At 47.4% G+C, this 16,390-nt stretch overlaps 1 protein-coding gene across 1 annotated transcript in view; it reads right to left on the bottom strand.

Moving 5' to 3' along the window:
• Positions 1–16,390, bottom strand: part of LOC133342047 (diacylglycerol lipase-alpha-like) — a 73,467-nt gene that overhangs the window by 44,488 nt on the left and 12,589 nt on the right. The window contains exons 4-7 of the mRNA XM_061550947.1: positions 14,534–14,672; positions 11,395–11,482; positions 8,185–8,319; positions 6,045–6,122 (exon numbers count right to left, since the gene is read on the bottom strand). Coding sequence (XP_061406931.1) covers positions 6,045–6,122; positions 8,185–8,319; positions 11,395–11,482; positions 14,534–14,672 — 440 coding nt within the window. The remainder of the gene's footprint in view (positions 1–6,044; positions 6,123–8,184; positions 8,320–11,394; positions 11,483–14,533; positions 14,673–16,390) is intronic.

Genomic DNA, 16,390 nt, shown 5'->3' with positions numbered 1-16,390 from the left:
TTCTACAAGTGCCGCAATGCCTGCACCTACAGCTAATTAAACTCACCAAGAAGCAACACGGCACGCTGCATGTGCTGCAATGTCTGCCCCTACAGCTAATGCAACTCCTGAACACCGAGAAGCAAGGCAGCTTGCAAACAGCACGACAATGCCTGCAGACAGGTGCCTATCCTGGAGCCTCATGGAACAGTCTGCTGTTTCATACTGCCCTCACTTAATTTGACGCTTCTGGTCCATTAGTTTCTATCGCTGCCATGTCTAGTTCCTGCCGCCACTGCCATGCAATGACATGGAGAGGAGAACCTACAGGGGGGGGGGGGGGGCTACTCTGCAACAGTGGCAAGGTTTCAGCTGCCTACAATTAATGACCGTCCCTCCAGCCTCTTCGTGTATTACCGAGACCCGTGTGCCACCCAAGTGCACCATTTTAAAACGAAATTGTACGATTCACTCACCATGAAAAAAAACGGCTTCATGAAGGCCACGATTATCATATCAATTAAGTTATTCTTCTGTTTCAAAACATACCAAAACTGCAAAGTGTCCTATTAACGCTTCAGAAACATTATACCACAAGAACATGGAGAGAAAAAAATCCAGCTCGGACAGAAGACCGGCATCATCGTCGTCACGAGGAAAATCGATTCCGTGCGAACATCACATGCTTCACGATATTTCGTTATCGTATAATGCTGTACGCTCATGAATATTCACACACTATTGAATATGCATGTATTCTCACGTATATATGGATATCTTTCGGACCTTTTTTCCAAGTATCAAGATAATACAAAAAATAATAATAGGCGTTAATCTTTCTGGAAATAAAAGAGGTGTTGAGATGTTCAAACACCAAATAGACACCTACTGCAAGGAATTAAGTCTGCATTAACCGCACGCACTTGTGGCAAAACATGCAAACAAACATGCTCTGATAATTATATACGCGTTGTCTTTGAAACTAATTGGCCTACGCGAGACGGCCTTCTGTACGTACGCATGCGTGTATGTGTGTTGAACTTCTTTTGCACCGTACGTAGCCAACCGTGCTAACCGATGTGCACACGTTACTCATCGACCGCAATCAACATGGTAATTTCACTGACCACGCACAGTGAATCCGCCTTTTATAATGTCGCCACTCAAAATCCCCGGGAAGGGAGAGTATCGCTATGCTCCTGGAATAATTCAATAGAATTTACGGCGATTAATTAATAAATAAGTGCGCCGTATCTGTTACACGCTGCACAGCGCCTGATTGAAACGAGCCCAGGAACGGGCGATTAAAAAAATTGTCAATTGATAAAAAGGACCACATCAATACGAGCAGCAGCGACGGGCTGACGTTGAACTTTTAAAAGGTCAAACTGACAAGCTGAACCCGTGGGATAATTAACCGTTTGGGGGCCTCAGAAGACGACGCATCAAAACATGGCCCACTTGAATTGAGAAAGGTTTCTCTCCATTGGTTCGTAGTTCTCATTGTTTAGCACGGTCGGCTACGTGCGGCGGTGCGAAAGAAGTTCAACTTACGTCGTCATGTAGAGAATGTGATTTCAAACATCACTCGTTAACCTACTGGACATCTGTGAAAAAGAGCTTCATGGCTCATCGGATTTCTCCAGGATAAATAAAGATGCGGATTCTAATTTTAAAAAATTAAACATTTGTTCGCAGATGGCGTTACATCACCATGCGCTGAGGAATCGGTTTACAAGTTCAAGCACAATAATCTTGAGACATTAACACCATCCAATAGAATCCCATTTCACCTAAGTTTGCTAATACATACAATTTAAGCTAAAACAGGTAAAATAACATTAACTTCAGCCTTACAATATTTAGCGTGTATTAACACCTCAGGAAATTAATTTAAGATGAGGGAAGGAAAACACCAGACGCATTACATAGGATTTCTTGCCGAGAACTTTCATCACCATTATCATCAGCCACGATCAATCCACCACTGGATAAAGGAGGAAATACATTTATGTTTTATAATAATATACAGCCCTTCGTCAATCCACTGCTGGATGAAGGTTACCTCATGCCGTCTTGGTTAAGGGGGGGGGAGTCGTTTTAGCATACTTCACCACGTGGGTCAGTGAGGGTTGGTGAGGGGGATGCCGACGACCATGAGCGATGTATGATGATGAGGGAATCAAACTCGGGATCACCCGGTCCCACAGCGCAGCGCGCGCTAACCACCGTGGCACGCCCCTCCCCTTGTCAAAAATTAGGATTCTTTTACAAAAAACACAAAAACGCGACTGAGAGCTCGATAGCCAACGTGTAGAAATATCTGCCAGGCCATTTTGCATGAGAAAAATAAAAATTATTGTCATTCAAAAACACGTAAGAACAAGGCTGCAAACGAGACGGGGCCCATTCAGTCCATTCAGCTCCATTCGATTGTGAGTAACAGATCGATTATAATTTTTTTTACCAGGTAAGGCCCACTGAGCTATGTAGCTCTTTTTTAGAAGCGACCTGGCCACAAATGATAGCTCAACAAAGTGGCTTATTACATGAAAATTTATAGCAGCCAAATACTCTAAACGCATGTTGATTGTAAATGTGGAGGGAAAAACCGGAGGTCCCAGAGAAAAATCCACGCCACCACGGGGAGAGAGACACGCAGACTCCAAATATACAGCCATTGTCAGGGTCGGGATCGAACCCACAACCTCCAGTATACCAGACGATGTAGTTAATATCTCGCCACCGCGGCACTCGAGAATTTCGTGAGGCCTCCCTTGAAGAGTTCCAGTCGTGATTCCACTTCCATCTCGCGTTGTGTGGCAGCCTGTGTCAGACTGCCGCTACACTTTGCATTGAAATAAAAATCAAAGGTCGTTGTGCCCTTAAGTTGCAGGGATCCGTCCCGCATTGATGGGCTGTACGGGAATCATTGTTACCCTCTTCTTAAATAATGTACAGCCCCCTCCTACCTATGTTAACCCACTTCACGTCACGGGCGCAGAATGGCAGTCGCGTTAATTGGATCTCAATTGGGTGAGCGATTTTTTTTTTTAAAATAACAAATGTAATTGTCTACCTCGTCAAAGGAAGTGTTTTCATATAATGAGAGTTGCAAAGTGTCGCTTATCCAACACGGAACGCAGCACAGAATAGAAAACTGGAAACAACGTGGAACAACCTCGGGCAGTTTCAGAAATCGAGCGACGTAGTCAAGTTAAAGGCTTAATGTACGTTTTTCAAAATCAACGGAGTGTGTAGAGTGCACGTTTCATCGATTGAAAACAATTATTATTACGCACGCGATACTTTGATGAAGTTGCGAGAATCGATTATTTACGGTTTATTGAAATTGCTTGCAAAAATGACACGTGCTGAAGTTACACAGCGCACGCTGTGCACGCTGCATATGCAAGCACGGTGCACGGTGTGTACGCAAGCGTACGCGGCATGCACGCTGTGCACGCCGCATACGCAAGCACGGTACACGGTGTGTACGCAAGCGTACGCGGTGCACGGGGAATGCACATGGCGTGACGTTCTGGCTTGGCTACCGAGTGAATCAACGCTGCTGAAATGATGCACTCCCAGAAGGCCGTGGTGGGCCGATGGGTTGTCTTTAGAAAAAAACACCCATGTTTTTTTTTATTTTACGTGGAGGGACAGATATAAGAATGAAAGGTATTGTCCGCTTATCTCATTCCCTCACCGCGCGCGAATATCATTTAGCGCAAGCCACCCTTTCCACGTGAAGTTGCGACAAGCAAAAGGATCAGGTATATTCTCAGCAGCTCACCCGCGATATTTCTCACCTGATGACGATTGCTTGTGTTGCGATCGAAACGTCGTAATATTGTTATTATTTTTATTATTATTTTGTATTCTTTGATCTATCTACGTGGCTTTACCCAAAGACCCAAAATAGGGATTAGGTACTTAAGTCTGTACCGTGGCACACAATGCCATATCACCACAGCAATTAAGAATATATCAGCTGTGTGACAATCGCTGGGTTTGCAATTATGGCTTTTGTTTCGTCTGAACAAGTGCCAATCATGAGATTAAAATATTTTAAGAACATTTATAAGACAAAGTAAAATGTAGACATCCTTCCAAAATATGTATTCTACTTGAGAAAATGATAAAAAAATGCACCATCGCCATCATCATCAGCCATTATCTATCCACTGCTTGATGAATGTTTTCCACTAATATTAAGATTATTTGGATTATTTTGATGCTACAAATGTCCATATCATGGGCCACTTTGTTGAGCTATCATTTGTGGCCAAGTCGTTTCTGAAAAATAAGTTCATACCTCAGTGGGCTTTGCCTTGTAGGATGGGGATGGTTTCGATTTATTTGTATGTGTTTGGGTGATGCGTTTACCTTTCTTATACATTGCACCACTATCATGCTTTTGTACTGTTTGTTGTTGTAACGCTCTTACCCGACCATACTGGACATCTGTGAAAAAGAGCTTTCTAGCTCATCAGATTCCTCCAGTATAAATAAATATTCTTATTCTGAATAGAGGGCCCACTCCTCCATGCCAAACTGAAGCCAACTTGACTGACCAAAGAAAATTAATTACGAGCGAAATCGAGAGAGAAGATAAACCTTCACCCGGGCTATTCACGACCTACACAAAGCACAATATTAAAAGACGTCACAGCGTGCGAACCCCCGCACAAAACAAAAACGCCGCTTTAAGAAAGGGCTTGACAAAACAAATGCAACATCGCGGTGCGGCAAAGCTTTTTTTCCAGACAGTTAAACAAACCATTGCCAAGTCACCCGGAATGTGAGCGATCTTCGTCAGACCTCCAAATTCTAAGCTGGGGTTGAGCATAGATCGAGGCTCGGATGGAAGCACACCACGGGGCTTGTGGGTTGCCACGGGGCTTGTGGGTATAGGTGTCCAACTGCAGGCGGGAGGGTGGGCAGGACGGGCGGCGCAGCAACGTTCGTTGTTGTGTTGTACTTGTACGCGACGTTTTACCGCACATTCACCAACCCGCACACTGACCAGGGTTGAAGTTCCGGAAAATAACCAACATGACCCCGCAGAGCGTGAGAGAGGCCCTCATCCGGCACTGGATTGATGAGAGGGCTGAACGTGCACGGATTTGCCACTACCACTACAACTATTATTGAGAATTCCTTTACCCTTCAGACGTATAGGGCATCATGCCAACACATTTTACAGCCGGGCTACGGAGGCTGTTATTTGTTACTGTCATGATGGGCGTGCATGTTCAATACAAACGTAAATATTGCATCGGCAGACAGGAGGGTGACCCAAGTGCTAAAGTGATCTCAGTGCGTGAAATAACAAAAAAAATGCAGAGCGCCTGCCAAGTCTGATGCAAGTCGTTGGGGGATCAAGGCAGTGCAGCTCGGTTGCCGAGTGATCACGACACATCGCCACTAACGCAGGTCATCGGGTGCTGGACTCAGAAGCCAGTTTGCATAACTTTTCACATTATAACGATGACAATGATAATGTTTCCGTTATTGACGGCATGCTCTTTTAAACCGGAGCGTCTCGGAGAGCGCGTTGGACGCGACTTGCATCACAGAAATCATCTCGACAATTATGGTGAGCCACCCGCCCCCTTCCCCCCCAGTGGCAGCTGTCCCTGTGTGGCCCAAGGTGACTCGGCACTTGGCCTGCCAGTCGGGGACAATGATTTGTACCCGAGTGGTGGTGCAGCGGTTAACGCACTGTGTTATGAACCCGGCGACTTGAGATTGATTCCCGGCCACGGCTAACATCGGTGGCAAGTGGTGTCTGAACTGGTCTCGTGCACGCCATCTTCACCAACCAGCATTCACCAGAACGGTGAAGTGTGCTCAACCAACCACCATGACCGACACGGACTTGCAATTTGTTAAAGCAGCATGAAAATTGACAAAATAGTTTTAAATTCTTTTTTTTTTAAAGCCAACTAACGATTCCTCGGTGCATCTGTACAAACAAAAATATCTATTGGGCTCTCATCTCGCTAAAACGTGTGACAAATGATGGATTGAGAATAAATAAAATGGAGTGCGCTGCTTACAGAATTTTTGAGGTCCAGATACTCAGTCTTCCGTGCGATGGGAATTCCAGACAAGAAGGCCAGGATGTCATTGTTTGCCTATAGATCAACAACACAAGGAGAAGAGACAGCAGCGATGGTTAGACATCACGAGTGAGGAAACCCATGCCTGAACACACTTCTGTGCCAACTCCACGCCATATCGCACCACACACTTTGTAACTTGCTCCGCTAACGGTTTAGAGCCCAATACTCAAACACATTCTGCCCTGTTACTCTGGACTGTGGACTCTTGATGTTTCGGAGCTTGTCCCGCTGACACATGACGCAGTTTCAAACGAAGCGTCAGGTCTTGTCGCCAGATTTGGTTGTGAAGATCGTTCTTCAACTCACCGTTATGGATGAGCGGGAACAAAAAAATGTTTGCGCATTTGTTAAACGCTTGTACGCATGAGAATAAAATTTGTTTGGTTGGCTGTGTAGGGTCGAGGAGGGCTTTTAAAGGTCACAAATTTGGTCAAATTGTTACGTGGCCAAAGCCGAGCCGATCAACACACTTGGCTACGTACGGCGCGAAAGACGTTCAGCATACAAACAAATATAAACGATTCAAGCTCTATCGATTAATTTACCGATTTGATGACTTGACACGATTCACGATCGTGATCTGATTCAAAAACACGTTTTCATTTTATTTGTTTTAAATTTCAGCGAACGCGATTGCCACGAGTGTGTTGCTGCAGAGGTCACGTATTAAACACATTACGTGAATTGTACACGCACAAAAAACGCGATTCTTACAAACGCAATTCAATGAGTGTATAACGCAAGCTTGAAAATCGCGGTGAACCCACTCCTTGCACAGAGATTTGATATTGGGAAGAGTCCTGGAGCTTGGATTTCCTTTTCAATTTTGTTTTCCCCGGTTTTCTAAAATTCGTTGTTTTCACTTAAAATATTTGACATCAGTTTTGTTTCCCTCCCATGTTGTGTCACTTCTAATATTTAATCTGAAGTCTCCCTTGTCAAGGTGACTTATTTGGCTCGTACCCGATAGAACACAAAAACTGATCTTCCAGACGGTCACGCTGTTCAGCTGGGAGGATAATTGCCTCTGGATTTGTTTGTTTAGAAAAAACAAATTCCCCAAGTTGATTTTATTCAGACATAATAATGGCATTAGCCCAAACAATTCAGGGGAACGCACCCCACTTAGAGGATTGATCAGGAAATACGACCAAATGTCACAAACAAGAATATATCACACCCTTCTAACACGAAGGACAAATACAAGATTAGAAACAGGGCAAAAAAAAATACACCTAGGTGAAAATCAATAACATCATCCACTGCAGGAACAAACGGCACCGGAGCTGCACTGAGCAAGCGAGACATGGCTCAGGAGAAGGCCCGCTTTGTTTTTCCACTGAAGAACCCGAGCCGTGCCACTCGTTGTCGTGCACCGTGAGCGAGTCGGGTCTCGTGTCAACGCAGCGCTTTCGGGTGCACTTGTGCGGCCGTCTGGAACGCTCTTCGTTCCGATATTAGGAAGCGACTGCAGCAATGCACTTTTAAATCATCCAGATTGACAAACTAATTTCTTTAGAAGCGCTTTTTGCGGCTAAGTTTGTTGTCCTTCCCCCCACACCTCCGATGAGCACGGTTGGCTACGCACGGTGCGAAAGAAGTTCAACATACGTACATATACGTACAACGTATGACGAAATTTACAAGCTTTGCCCCTGGAACCTGGTTACCTCCACCCCACCGCCCCCCTCCCCCAGAGTCAGATTCTAATGTCTCGCGAGGCCAAGCGTAATAACGGTTTGGTTCCGGCTGGACACGGTAAATTGCCAGTGGGAAAAAAAAAAACCTCCAGGCCCCGCGACTATATAATCCCTCGTCACAGCCATCTCCGAGACACACTTAAGCATTTGTGCTTTCGCTACGTTGTCCCCACCTGAAGAAGGACGCTTGTGTTGCGCCCGAAACGTCGTGAGATTAATTTATTTATTTCCTTTTTTGCCTGCGTGACTTTACCGAAAAAATCAAAGAGTATGGAAAAAAAAACCTACCCGCACCGTGAAGGCCCAGTGCCGGCTCAGCTCGGATGTGCCAGTGGTAAGAGCCGTATGAATTGTGAATGTGAGCCCACACTCACCTCATCCAGCACCGCGTTTCTCCGAGCCCTTTGCTGCTGCCGCATGAGCACCAAGCCGGCGATGATGTCCGACGGAACGATGTCCAAGTCCCGGAAAAACTCGGCCATCAGCACGGCCACCTCGGAGTAGGCGTCCTGGGGCAGGGGCCGTGGGGGAAACGCGTCACGCGACGGCCGCGTGGAAGCGGAGAGGCAGAGTCGTGGTACCTCGCCGATGGACAGTGGGAACTGCTGATCAGAAGAAGCTTCGACACGCTCGCCGTGTCTGACCCTTGCTACGACAATGACCCCGACGTTATCAAATATTCATGCACTAATCCTGGTCAGAGCGAAAGCCCTATTCCCGCACGTTTAGTGAATTAAATTACATCTTTGCAGAGATTCAGGAGTAACAACTGAACCTTATGGCGGTACCCCGGGGTTCCAAAGTACCCTGGCTCTCGCATCATTTCCATGATGCAGTCAGTATTTTTAGTCTGTTGATGGTCGGCGATGCGGCAATCGACGCATCTCAACGAGCTGTACACGATGCACCATTCAAATTGGCATTTTCGATAACGGATTTTTTATGCTAATACTATTTGGGTCTTCCGGTAAAGTCACGTAGATAGGTTCACAGACCGTGACTTTACCGAAAGACCCAAAGAATAATAATTCCTGTAGTCACGAAAGCGTTAAGTGTTTATGTTCATGTTTGGCGTTTCGACATCGTGGAGTGGCACTGATTTCGGATTGACTGGTACCCCAGTCGCAGAATTAAGTAACAACCCCTGGACAAAAAAAAGTGTCCCAGAAATAAAATATTTAATTGCCTCGGACATTTTGTATAATTTGGTACCCCAGGGAACCGCCATGAGGATCAACTGATGAAACCTGCAGCACCCCATCTGAGGTACGAATAATCAAATCTGCATCATCCACACTCCCCATATCTTTTAGGTGCAAATTATTCATTCTGTTCCCAGGGCTTTCTACTGTCCTTCATCATAATCATCAGACACAATCGATCCACTGCTGAATTATACCCCCCCCCCATCACCCCCCCCCCCTCCCCAAGGAGCCACCGGTTTCCACGGCCCTGAGATGTAACAACAGCCACCGCCAATCGCCACTAAGTGGCGGGGACATCACCATGGCGCTTGTGCCAGGCTGTGCGCGCTTTAAGGCCACGTGACGTATCGAACGCCTGCTGGCAGAAGGTCACGGAACAGACCCAGTTGGTGCCATGGGTTGACTGACAAATATGACCGGCAGATGCTTGCACCACCTGTGCCCCCCTAATGTGCCAACTTGCTGTTGTTTTAACCACCCGGCGCTTCGCTCGTTGTTGCGAGCGTCGCTCCTCTGCCCTCCGCGATGTAACAATCCAATCTTCTTGGTTCTTTCGGTAAAGTCACGTAGAAGGGAAGTAATAAAATAATAAAAATAAAACATAATGAAACAAACCAGGTCTGTCGAGGCCTCGACAGACCTGGTTTTCACCTGAGGACGGCTGCTTGCGTTGTGGCCGAAACGTCGTGAGAATTGTTTTATTATGTTTTATTTTTATTATTTTATTACTTCCCTTCTACGTGACTTTACCGAAAGAACCAAGAAGATGAATCCCTGCAGTCACGAAAGCTTTAAATCATAACAATCCTACTTAGCACCTGCGCACGAGCTGATCTCATCGCTTGTAGTACAGTGGATGTAACCTTTTTATTTTTTATTAGGTTATATATAACCAGGGGAGAATGTCTGCAGAGTGCATGTCAAGCAATTACGTGCAACGTATATTTAAAAAAATTAATCAACGGTTCATGCATGCACAATTCGAAGCGTGTATATTAATTGATGCATCACCACGTGCCTTGTCAAACATACAGAAATTACTCGATCGGGATTATACGTACAGCAATCATTGCACCCCCCCCCCACCCATGCCCCCCCCCCCCCCAACAACGAACAATTGGCAGGAGAACCCTTAAATTTCGATTTAAAGCTTTCGTGACTGCAGGGATTCATCTTCTTGGTTCTTTCGGTAAAGTGACGTAGAATGGAAATAATAAAATAATAAAAATGAAATATTCTTTTATTATGTTTTATTTTTATTATTTTATGATTTCCATTCTACGTGACTTTACCGAAAGAACCAAGAAGAGGCGGACCCTTCTTTAAAAAATTCACGAGACTCGGTGAGGCATTGCTGGGTAAAACAAGAGTAGCAGTAGTAGTAATAATCATAACACATCCCCAGCCTTGCAGGATTCACGGGCCGTTTCTCCCAGCACCGCCGCTTATCCTGTGTGTGTCTTTCAACTTAAAAACGCGCGCTATCGCATGAGCAAACACTGAAAAAATAAGAAGAGGGTTTGCCCTGTCTGCCAACAAAACAGGTGTTTAGATGTTCAAACACCAAATAGAAACCTTTTTGCTAGTAATCAAGTCTGCATTCACTACACAGACTACTTGTGGTGAACATGAAAACAAACATGCTCTGATTATAATAAATGCATCGCTTTTGAAAACTGATTGGCCTACACCAGAACACAGCCTTCTTTATGGCCTCGTCTCACCAGTGTCAGCCCAGAGAACCCTCGGGATGATGCAAGCAAACCACTTAAATGATGACGTGACCTTGCTGCTGCTCTATTTAAGACCGGGAGCAAGTGGAGGGCTTCACCATTTTGGCAAATTTCCCGATGATGCTGGATGTAATTACCAGCGAAACGTCGTACTCAAAAATTGTAAATGTTGTGGATTCACTCTTCAACACACCGGTGGGCTGAAGTAATGAACTATTTTGTCTTTTGTCAACATGACACTTTTTTTACGGATTGGCCATGTCGGGTGGTGGAGGGTTACGACACATTTATATATAACGCGATCTAACCCAAAAACGTTTCGAATTAAAGCTTTCGTGACTGCATGGATTCATATTCTTGGTTCTTTCGGTAAAGTCACGTAGAAGGGAAATAATAAAAATAACACACAATAAGATAAAATTCTCACGACGTTTCGGCCACAACGCAAGCAGCCGTCCTCAGGTAAAGAACAGGGCTGTCAAAAAGACAACGACGGTTGCTTGCATTGTGGCCGAAACGTCGTGAAAATTTTACCAAAAACGTTGATTATGAAGCAAACCACTGTTTAACGTAAGGTCCGACGGACCTCGTAATCACGAAGCGGGGTGAGACCGCGGCAGAGGCAGGAGACCCGGGGAGTACTTACGGTCTGCGTGTCCTTGGTTCTGGCACAGCACATAAACAGCTTGAGCCTCTGCGCCCAGTTGTTTGTGAGGCCCTCCTCCATCCGATGCCTGCACGCCACGAGCACGCGCCAAGCCGTGCGTGCGGTTACACGCACCGCCCCACTCTCTCTCTCTCTCTCGTCTACCTACAGTGAGGGAAAAAAGTATTTGATTCCCTGCTGATTTTGTACGTTTTCCCACTGACAAAGAAATGATCGTTCTATAATTTTAATGGTAGGTTTATTTCAACAGGGAGAGACAGAATAACTATAAAAAGCCAGAAAACGCACGTCAAAAATGTTATAAATAGATTTGCATTTTAATGAGGGAAATAAGTATTTGACCCCCTGCTGATTTTGTACGTTTTACCACTGACAAAGAAATGATCGTTCTATAATTTTAATGGTAGGTTTATTTGAACAGTGAGAGACAGAATAACTACAAAAAAGCCAGAAAACGCACGTCAAAAATGTTATAAATAGATTTGCATTTTAATGAAGGAAATAAGTATTTGACCCCCTTTGCAAAACATTTCTTTGTCAGTGGGCAAACGTACAAAATCAGCAGGGGATCAAATACTTTTTTCCCTCACTGTAGCGTCATCCTCTCAGGCTTTTCCTCCGTGCCATGGTGCCGAGATGTTAACCAACTCGCCGGGCATACACGGAGTTTTTTCCGGGTCCTCCGGTTTTTTCCCTCCACACTTAGAATCAACATCGCGCGTTACCGGAGTGCACACTGCATGCACCTCCGATTAGCACGGTTGGCTACGTACGATGCGAGAGAAGTTCAGCATACATACATACATGCAACGGAGAGAGGGAGATTTTGATCACGGTGAGTGTGATCTTGAAAATTTATCTGGGAATGGATTGGAGGCCGGCGGAGGGATTGGAATATTGGGGTAACGTGAACTCGTTTGTGTGTGTGGGTGAGTGAAAAGTCTGGCATAGGCATTTTGAGGTGAGCGGTAGTGTAGTGGTTAGCGCACTGTGCTCCAAAACCTGGCGACCCGAGTTTGATTCCCTGCTCACGGCTTACACCAGTGACGATTATCTGAACTGGTCCTGGGCCTCCCCTAGGTCGACTGAGCCTCAAATGTGTACCTGGTGCAATGTGTAAACATCGCCACTCGGGATACAAAGGCGGTCAGGCGTGGTGCTGGCCACCCTCCCCCCTCGCGTGCCGTGCCGGCCATCATAGGCGCTGCTACCCGCAAATGGCACTTGCCCCAACAGTCTGTTCAGGTTATATGGGAGACCTTTGTCTTTATGGGTGGGCGAGAAGTCTTGTGGTGGCATTTTCGATCGCGTGGAGTCTTTCGCCTATTTCCCTTTTGCTTGCCGAGTGGAGACGGCGCATGAGGTCACGCGCGCGCATCGCGCGTGCTGCGACACCGTCGCCAGGAAGCGCGGGAGGGTGGGGGGGGTAGTTTCAGCACCGGCCCACCTGCCTGCGCCTTCAGGGGTTTCATGAATAAAATAAAATCGGACGTTTGCTTGTCCATAGAGACGCCCAGGATTACGAAAAACATTGAGCGAGTCGAATGAAAATAAAAACCGGATTTTCAACGTCATTCCAAACTTAGGTGCCGTAAAAAGGAGAAAGGTACAGCCTCTGAAACTGCAAGCTCGTGCCACTCTCAGCCCTTTAAAAAAAGTTATTGTTATTCGTTCACTGAAATGTTTCGCCCAGTATAATCCTTTGAGATGATGGCACACACGCGTTTTACCGTGGCCACCATCGCACCGTGCCTTGTCATCAATTGTGAAACTAGTCAAAAGGTAAACACAGAGGGATTATATAACCCATTTGCTATGCTGCCTATCTTCGTGGCCACCTTGCAGTTTGGCGAAGCCGCGTGATCCACCAACCACCTGACACCACAGCGTTGGATAACGGAACACTCACCACTGCGCCCATCCGCCTCACAATGGAAACGCAGAAGCGTGGCGTGACAGCATCGGCCCATGGCTTCTTCCCGACCCCGACCGCGATCGACAAATCAGTCGCTCCGCGCTCAACACGGCACCCCAGTTGCCTTCTGGCTACGCGCTTGCGGGACTTCCCGGGGCGCTGCTAAAACAGCTGGACTTGCAGGGCGCTGCTAAAACAGCTGGACTTGCAGGGCGCTGCTAAAACAGCTGGACTTGCAGGGCGCTGTTAAAACAGCTGGACTTGCAGGGCGCTGTTAAAACAGCTGGACTTGCAGGGCGCTGTTAAAACAGCTGGACTTGCAGGGCGCTGTTAAAACAGCTGGACTTGCAGGGCGCTGTTAAAACAGCTGGACTTCCCGGGGCGTTGCTAAAACAGCTGGACTTGCAGGGCGCTGCTAAAACAGCTGGACTTGCAGGGCGCTGTTAAAACAGCTGGACTTGCAGGGCGCTGTTAAAACAGCTGGACTTCCCGGGGCGTTGCTAAAACAGCTGGACTTGCAGGGCGCTGCTAAAACAGCTGGACTTGCAGGGCGCTGCTAAAACAGCTGGACTTGCAGGGCGCTGCTAAAACAGCTGGACTTGCAGGGCGCTGCTAAAACAGCTGGACTTGCAGGGCGCTGCTAAAACAGCTGGACTTGCAGGGCGCTGCTAAAACAGCTGGACTTGCAGGGCGCTGCTAAAACAGCTGGACTTGCAGTGCGCTGCTAAAACAGCTGGACTTGCAGGGCGCTGCTAAAACAGCTGGACTTGCAGGGCGCTGCTAAAACAGCTGGACTTGCAGGGTGCTGCTAAAACAGCTGGACTTCCCGGGGCGTTGCTAAAACAGCTGGACTTGCAGGGCGCTGTTAAAACAGCTGGACTTGCAGGGCGCTGCTAAAACAGCTGGACTTGCAGGGCGCTGCTAAAACAGCTGGACTTGCAGGGCGCTGCTAAAACAGCTGGACTTGCAGGGCGCTGCTAAAACAGCTGGACTTGCAGGGCGCTGCTTAAACAGCTGGACTTGCAGGGCGCTGCTAAAACAGCTGGACTTGCAGGGCGCTGCTAAAACAGCTGGACTTCCCGGGGCGTTGCTAAAACAGCTGGACTTGCAGGGCGCTGCTAAAACAGCTGGAGAGATAGGACCACCAACCCCACACACCACATGCCACCATCCCGGCCCAGAGGAAAGAATCAACATTCTCACCGGAGGTTAAAGGTCGTGAGAGACCGCTGCCGGCTCTTCCTGGCCTGCAGCTTGACGAAAGTCCTGCCGGTGCTGTCGAAGACGCAGGTGAGCGTGATGCACACTCCGATGATCACAAACCAGTTGCACGTCACGATCCCTGCCAAAAGAAGGGACGCAGATGGCAAGCGTGTGGTGGGGGGGGGGGGGGCGGGGGGGGATGCCAACTTCACTCAAAAAATACATTTCGATTTAAAGCTTTCGTGACTGCAGGGATTCATCTTCTTGGTTCTTTCGGTAAAGTCACGTAGAAGGGAAATAATAAAATAATAAAAATACAACATAATAAAATAATTCTCACGACGTTTCGACAGACTGACTCCTCGACAGACCTGTTCTTCACCTGAGGACGGCTGCTTGCGTTGTGGCCGAAACGTCGTGAGAATTATTTTATTATGTTTTATTTTTATTATTTTATTATTTCAATTCTACGTGACTTTACCGAAAGAACCAAGAAGATAAAAAAATAAAATTCAGCCCTTTCTGGTCAATCCACCGACTAGGCCAAGGGCTCCCGCGTGCCGTGCGAGTCTTCCGATCGCGGTCACGCTCTCTCCCCGCTGCCGCACACTCGCACACTCTCCCCGTCGCGCGTGCAGCGTGGCAACTTGGCCCACTGACGGTTTAGTACGCGTGCGCACACGTACAGCCCCGTTTGTCATTCCACTGCTGGGTAAGAACCTCCCCGTGCCACGCCGTGTCGATCAGTGCAAGTTCATGAATGTGGGGAGCATAGACACCGAATCAAAGTACAGCGGCAACAATGGGTTTTCGCCGCACTGGCCTCTGCTGACGACGTGACTCAGATGCGGCAGCCTACAGCAGCTGCTCTATGCGCGGAAGCGGTCACCCATCCAAACACTACCCAGGCTCAAACCCGCTTAGGTTTCAGAGGCCTAATGAGATCGGCTGCATTCTATTTGCTTTTCTCACCGGCGCTACATTTACACCACCAGACTCAAAACTTCAGATGCTGTCTATCCGACAGACCTGTTCTTCACCTGAGGACGGCTGCTAGCGTTGTGGCCGAAACGTCGTGAGAATGATTTTATTATGTTTTATTTTTACTATTCTATTCTTTCCCTTCTACGTGATGACTTTACCGAAAGAACCAAGAAGATGAATCCCTGCAGTCACGAAAGATTTAAATCGAAACTGTATGGACGATTAAGAAACACACTCAGACAACTCGTATTTCAAAAGGACCACAAGTATGCACACGCAACGTTTGTTTTTGTGATGGCACAATACACAGTTACATAACACCGGCACGCCTTCATTAACATGCAGAAAATCCTGACGAGCAGCATCTGATACTCTTGGCAACGTCATCGCTATGCCCGTGCCAGGCTGGGTGCATATCCGCACATCAAGCCTGTCTCCAGCTTTTCTTAAAATTGGTGGGTGGGCGAGGATTGGGGGGGGGGGGTAGTAGAGCTGTTATGTGGGGGGGCGAACCCGAACCACATTATCAGTGATGAACCCCCCGCTAATGAGAGTGAACTTGGGTGGTGCCAACGGGCAGGGCCCAGCGACAAGTGGCTAAGGCGGGCCCTCGTGCACCTGCGCCGTCCTCCGTCGTACTGCGACGAGCGGCGGCACTCGACGGGACGCAGTTCGAGGTCTAGACGGCGGGTCGAGACGGAGTGGGGACCCGATAGACGAACAACCCCCCCCCCCCCCGATCTTAACCCCTCCCTCTCTCCGCCCCCACCCCCCCCCCCCCCTCTGTCTATTTAAGGCCACCCCACAGAGACGATCTCCCTCTCTGTGCCTCTGTTACTCTCTCTCTATGTATCTTGGTGATATCTGTCTGCT

Source organism: Lethenteron reissneri, chromosome 2 (assembly GCF_015708825.2).
Source record: "Lethenteron reissneri isolate LAM-NWPU_2019-01 chromosome 2, ASM1570882v1, whole genome shotgun sequence".
NCBI classification, from domain to species: domain Eukaryota; kingdom Metazoa; phylum Chordata; class Hyperoartia; order Petromyzontiformes; family Petromyzontidae; genus Lethenteron; species Lethenteron reissneri.
This window is presented reverse-complemented; position numbering and strand designations above follow the sequence as displayed.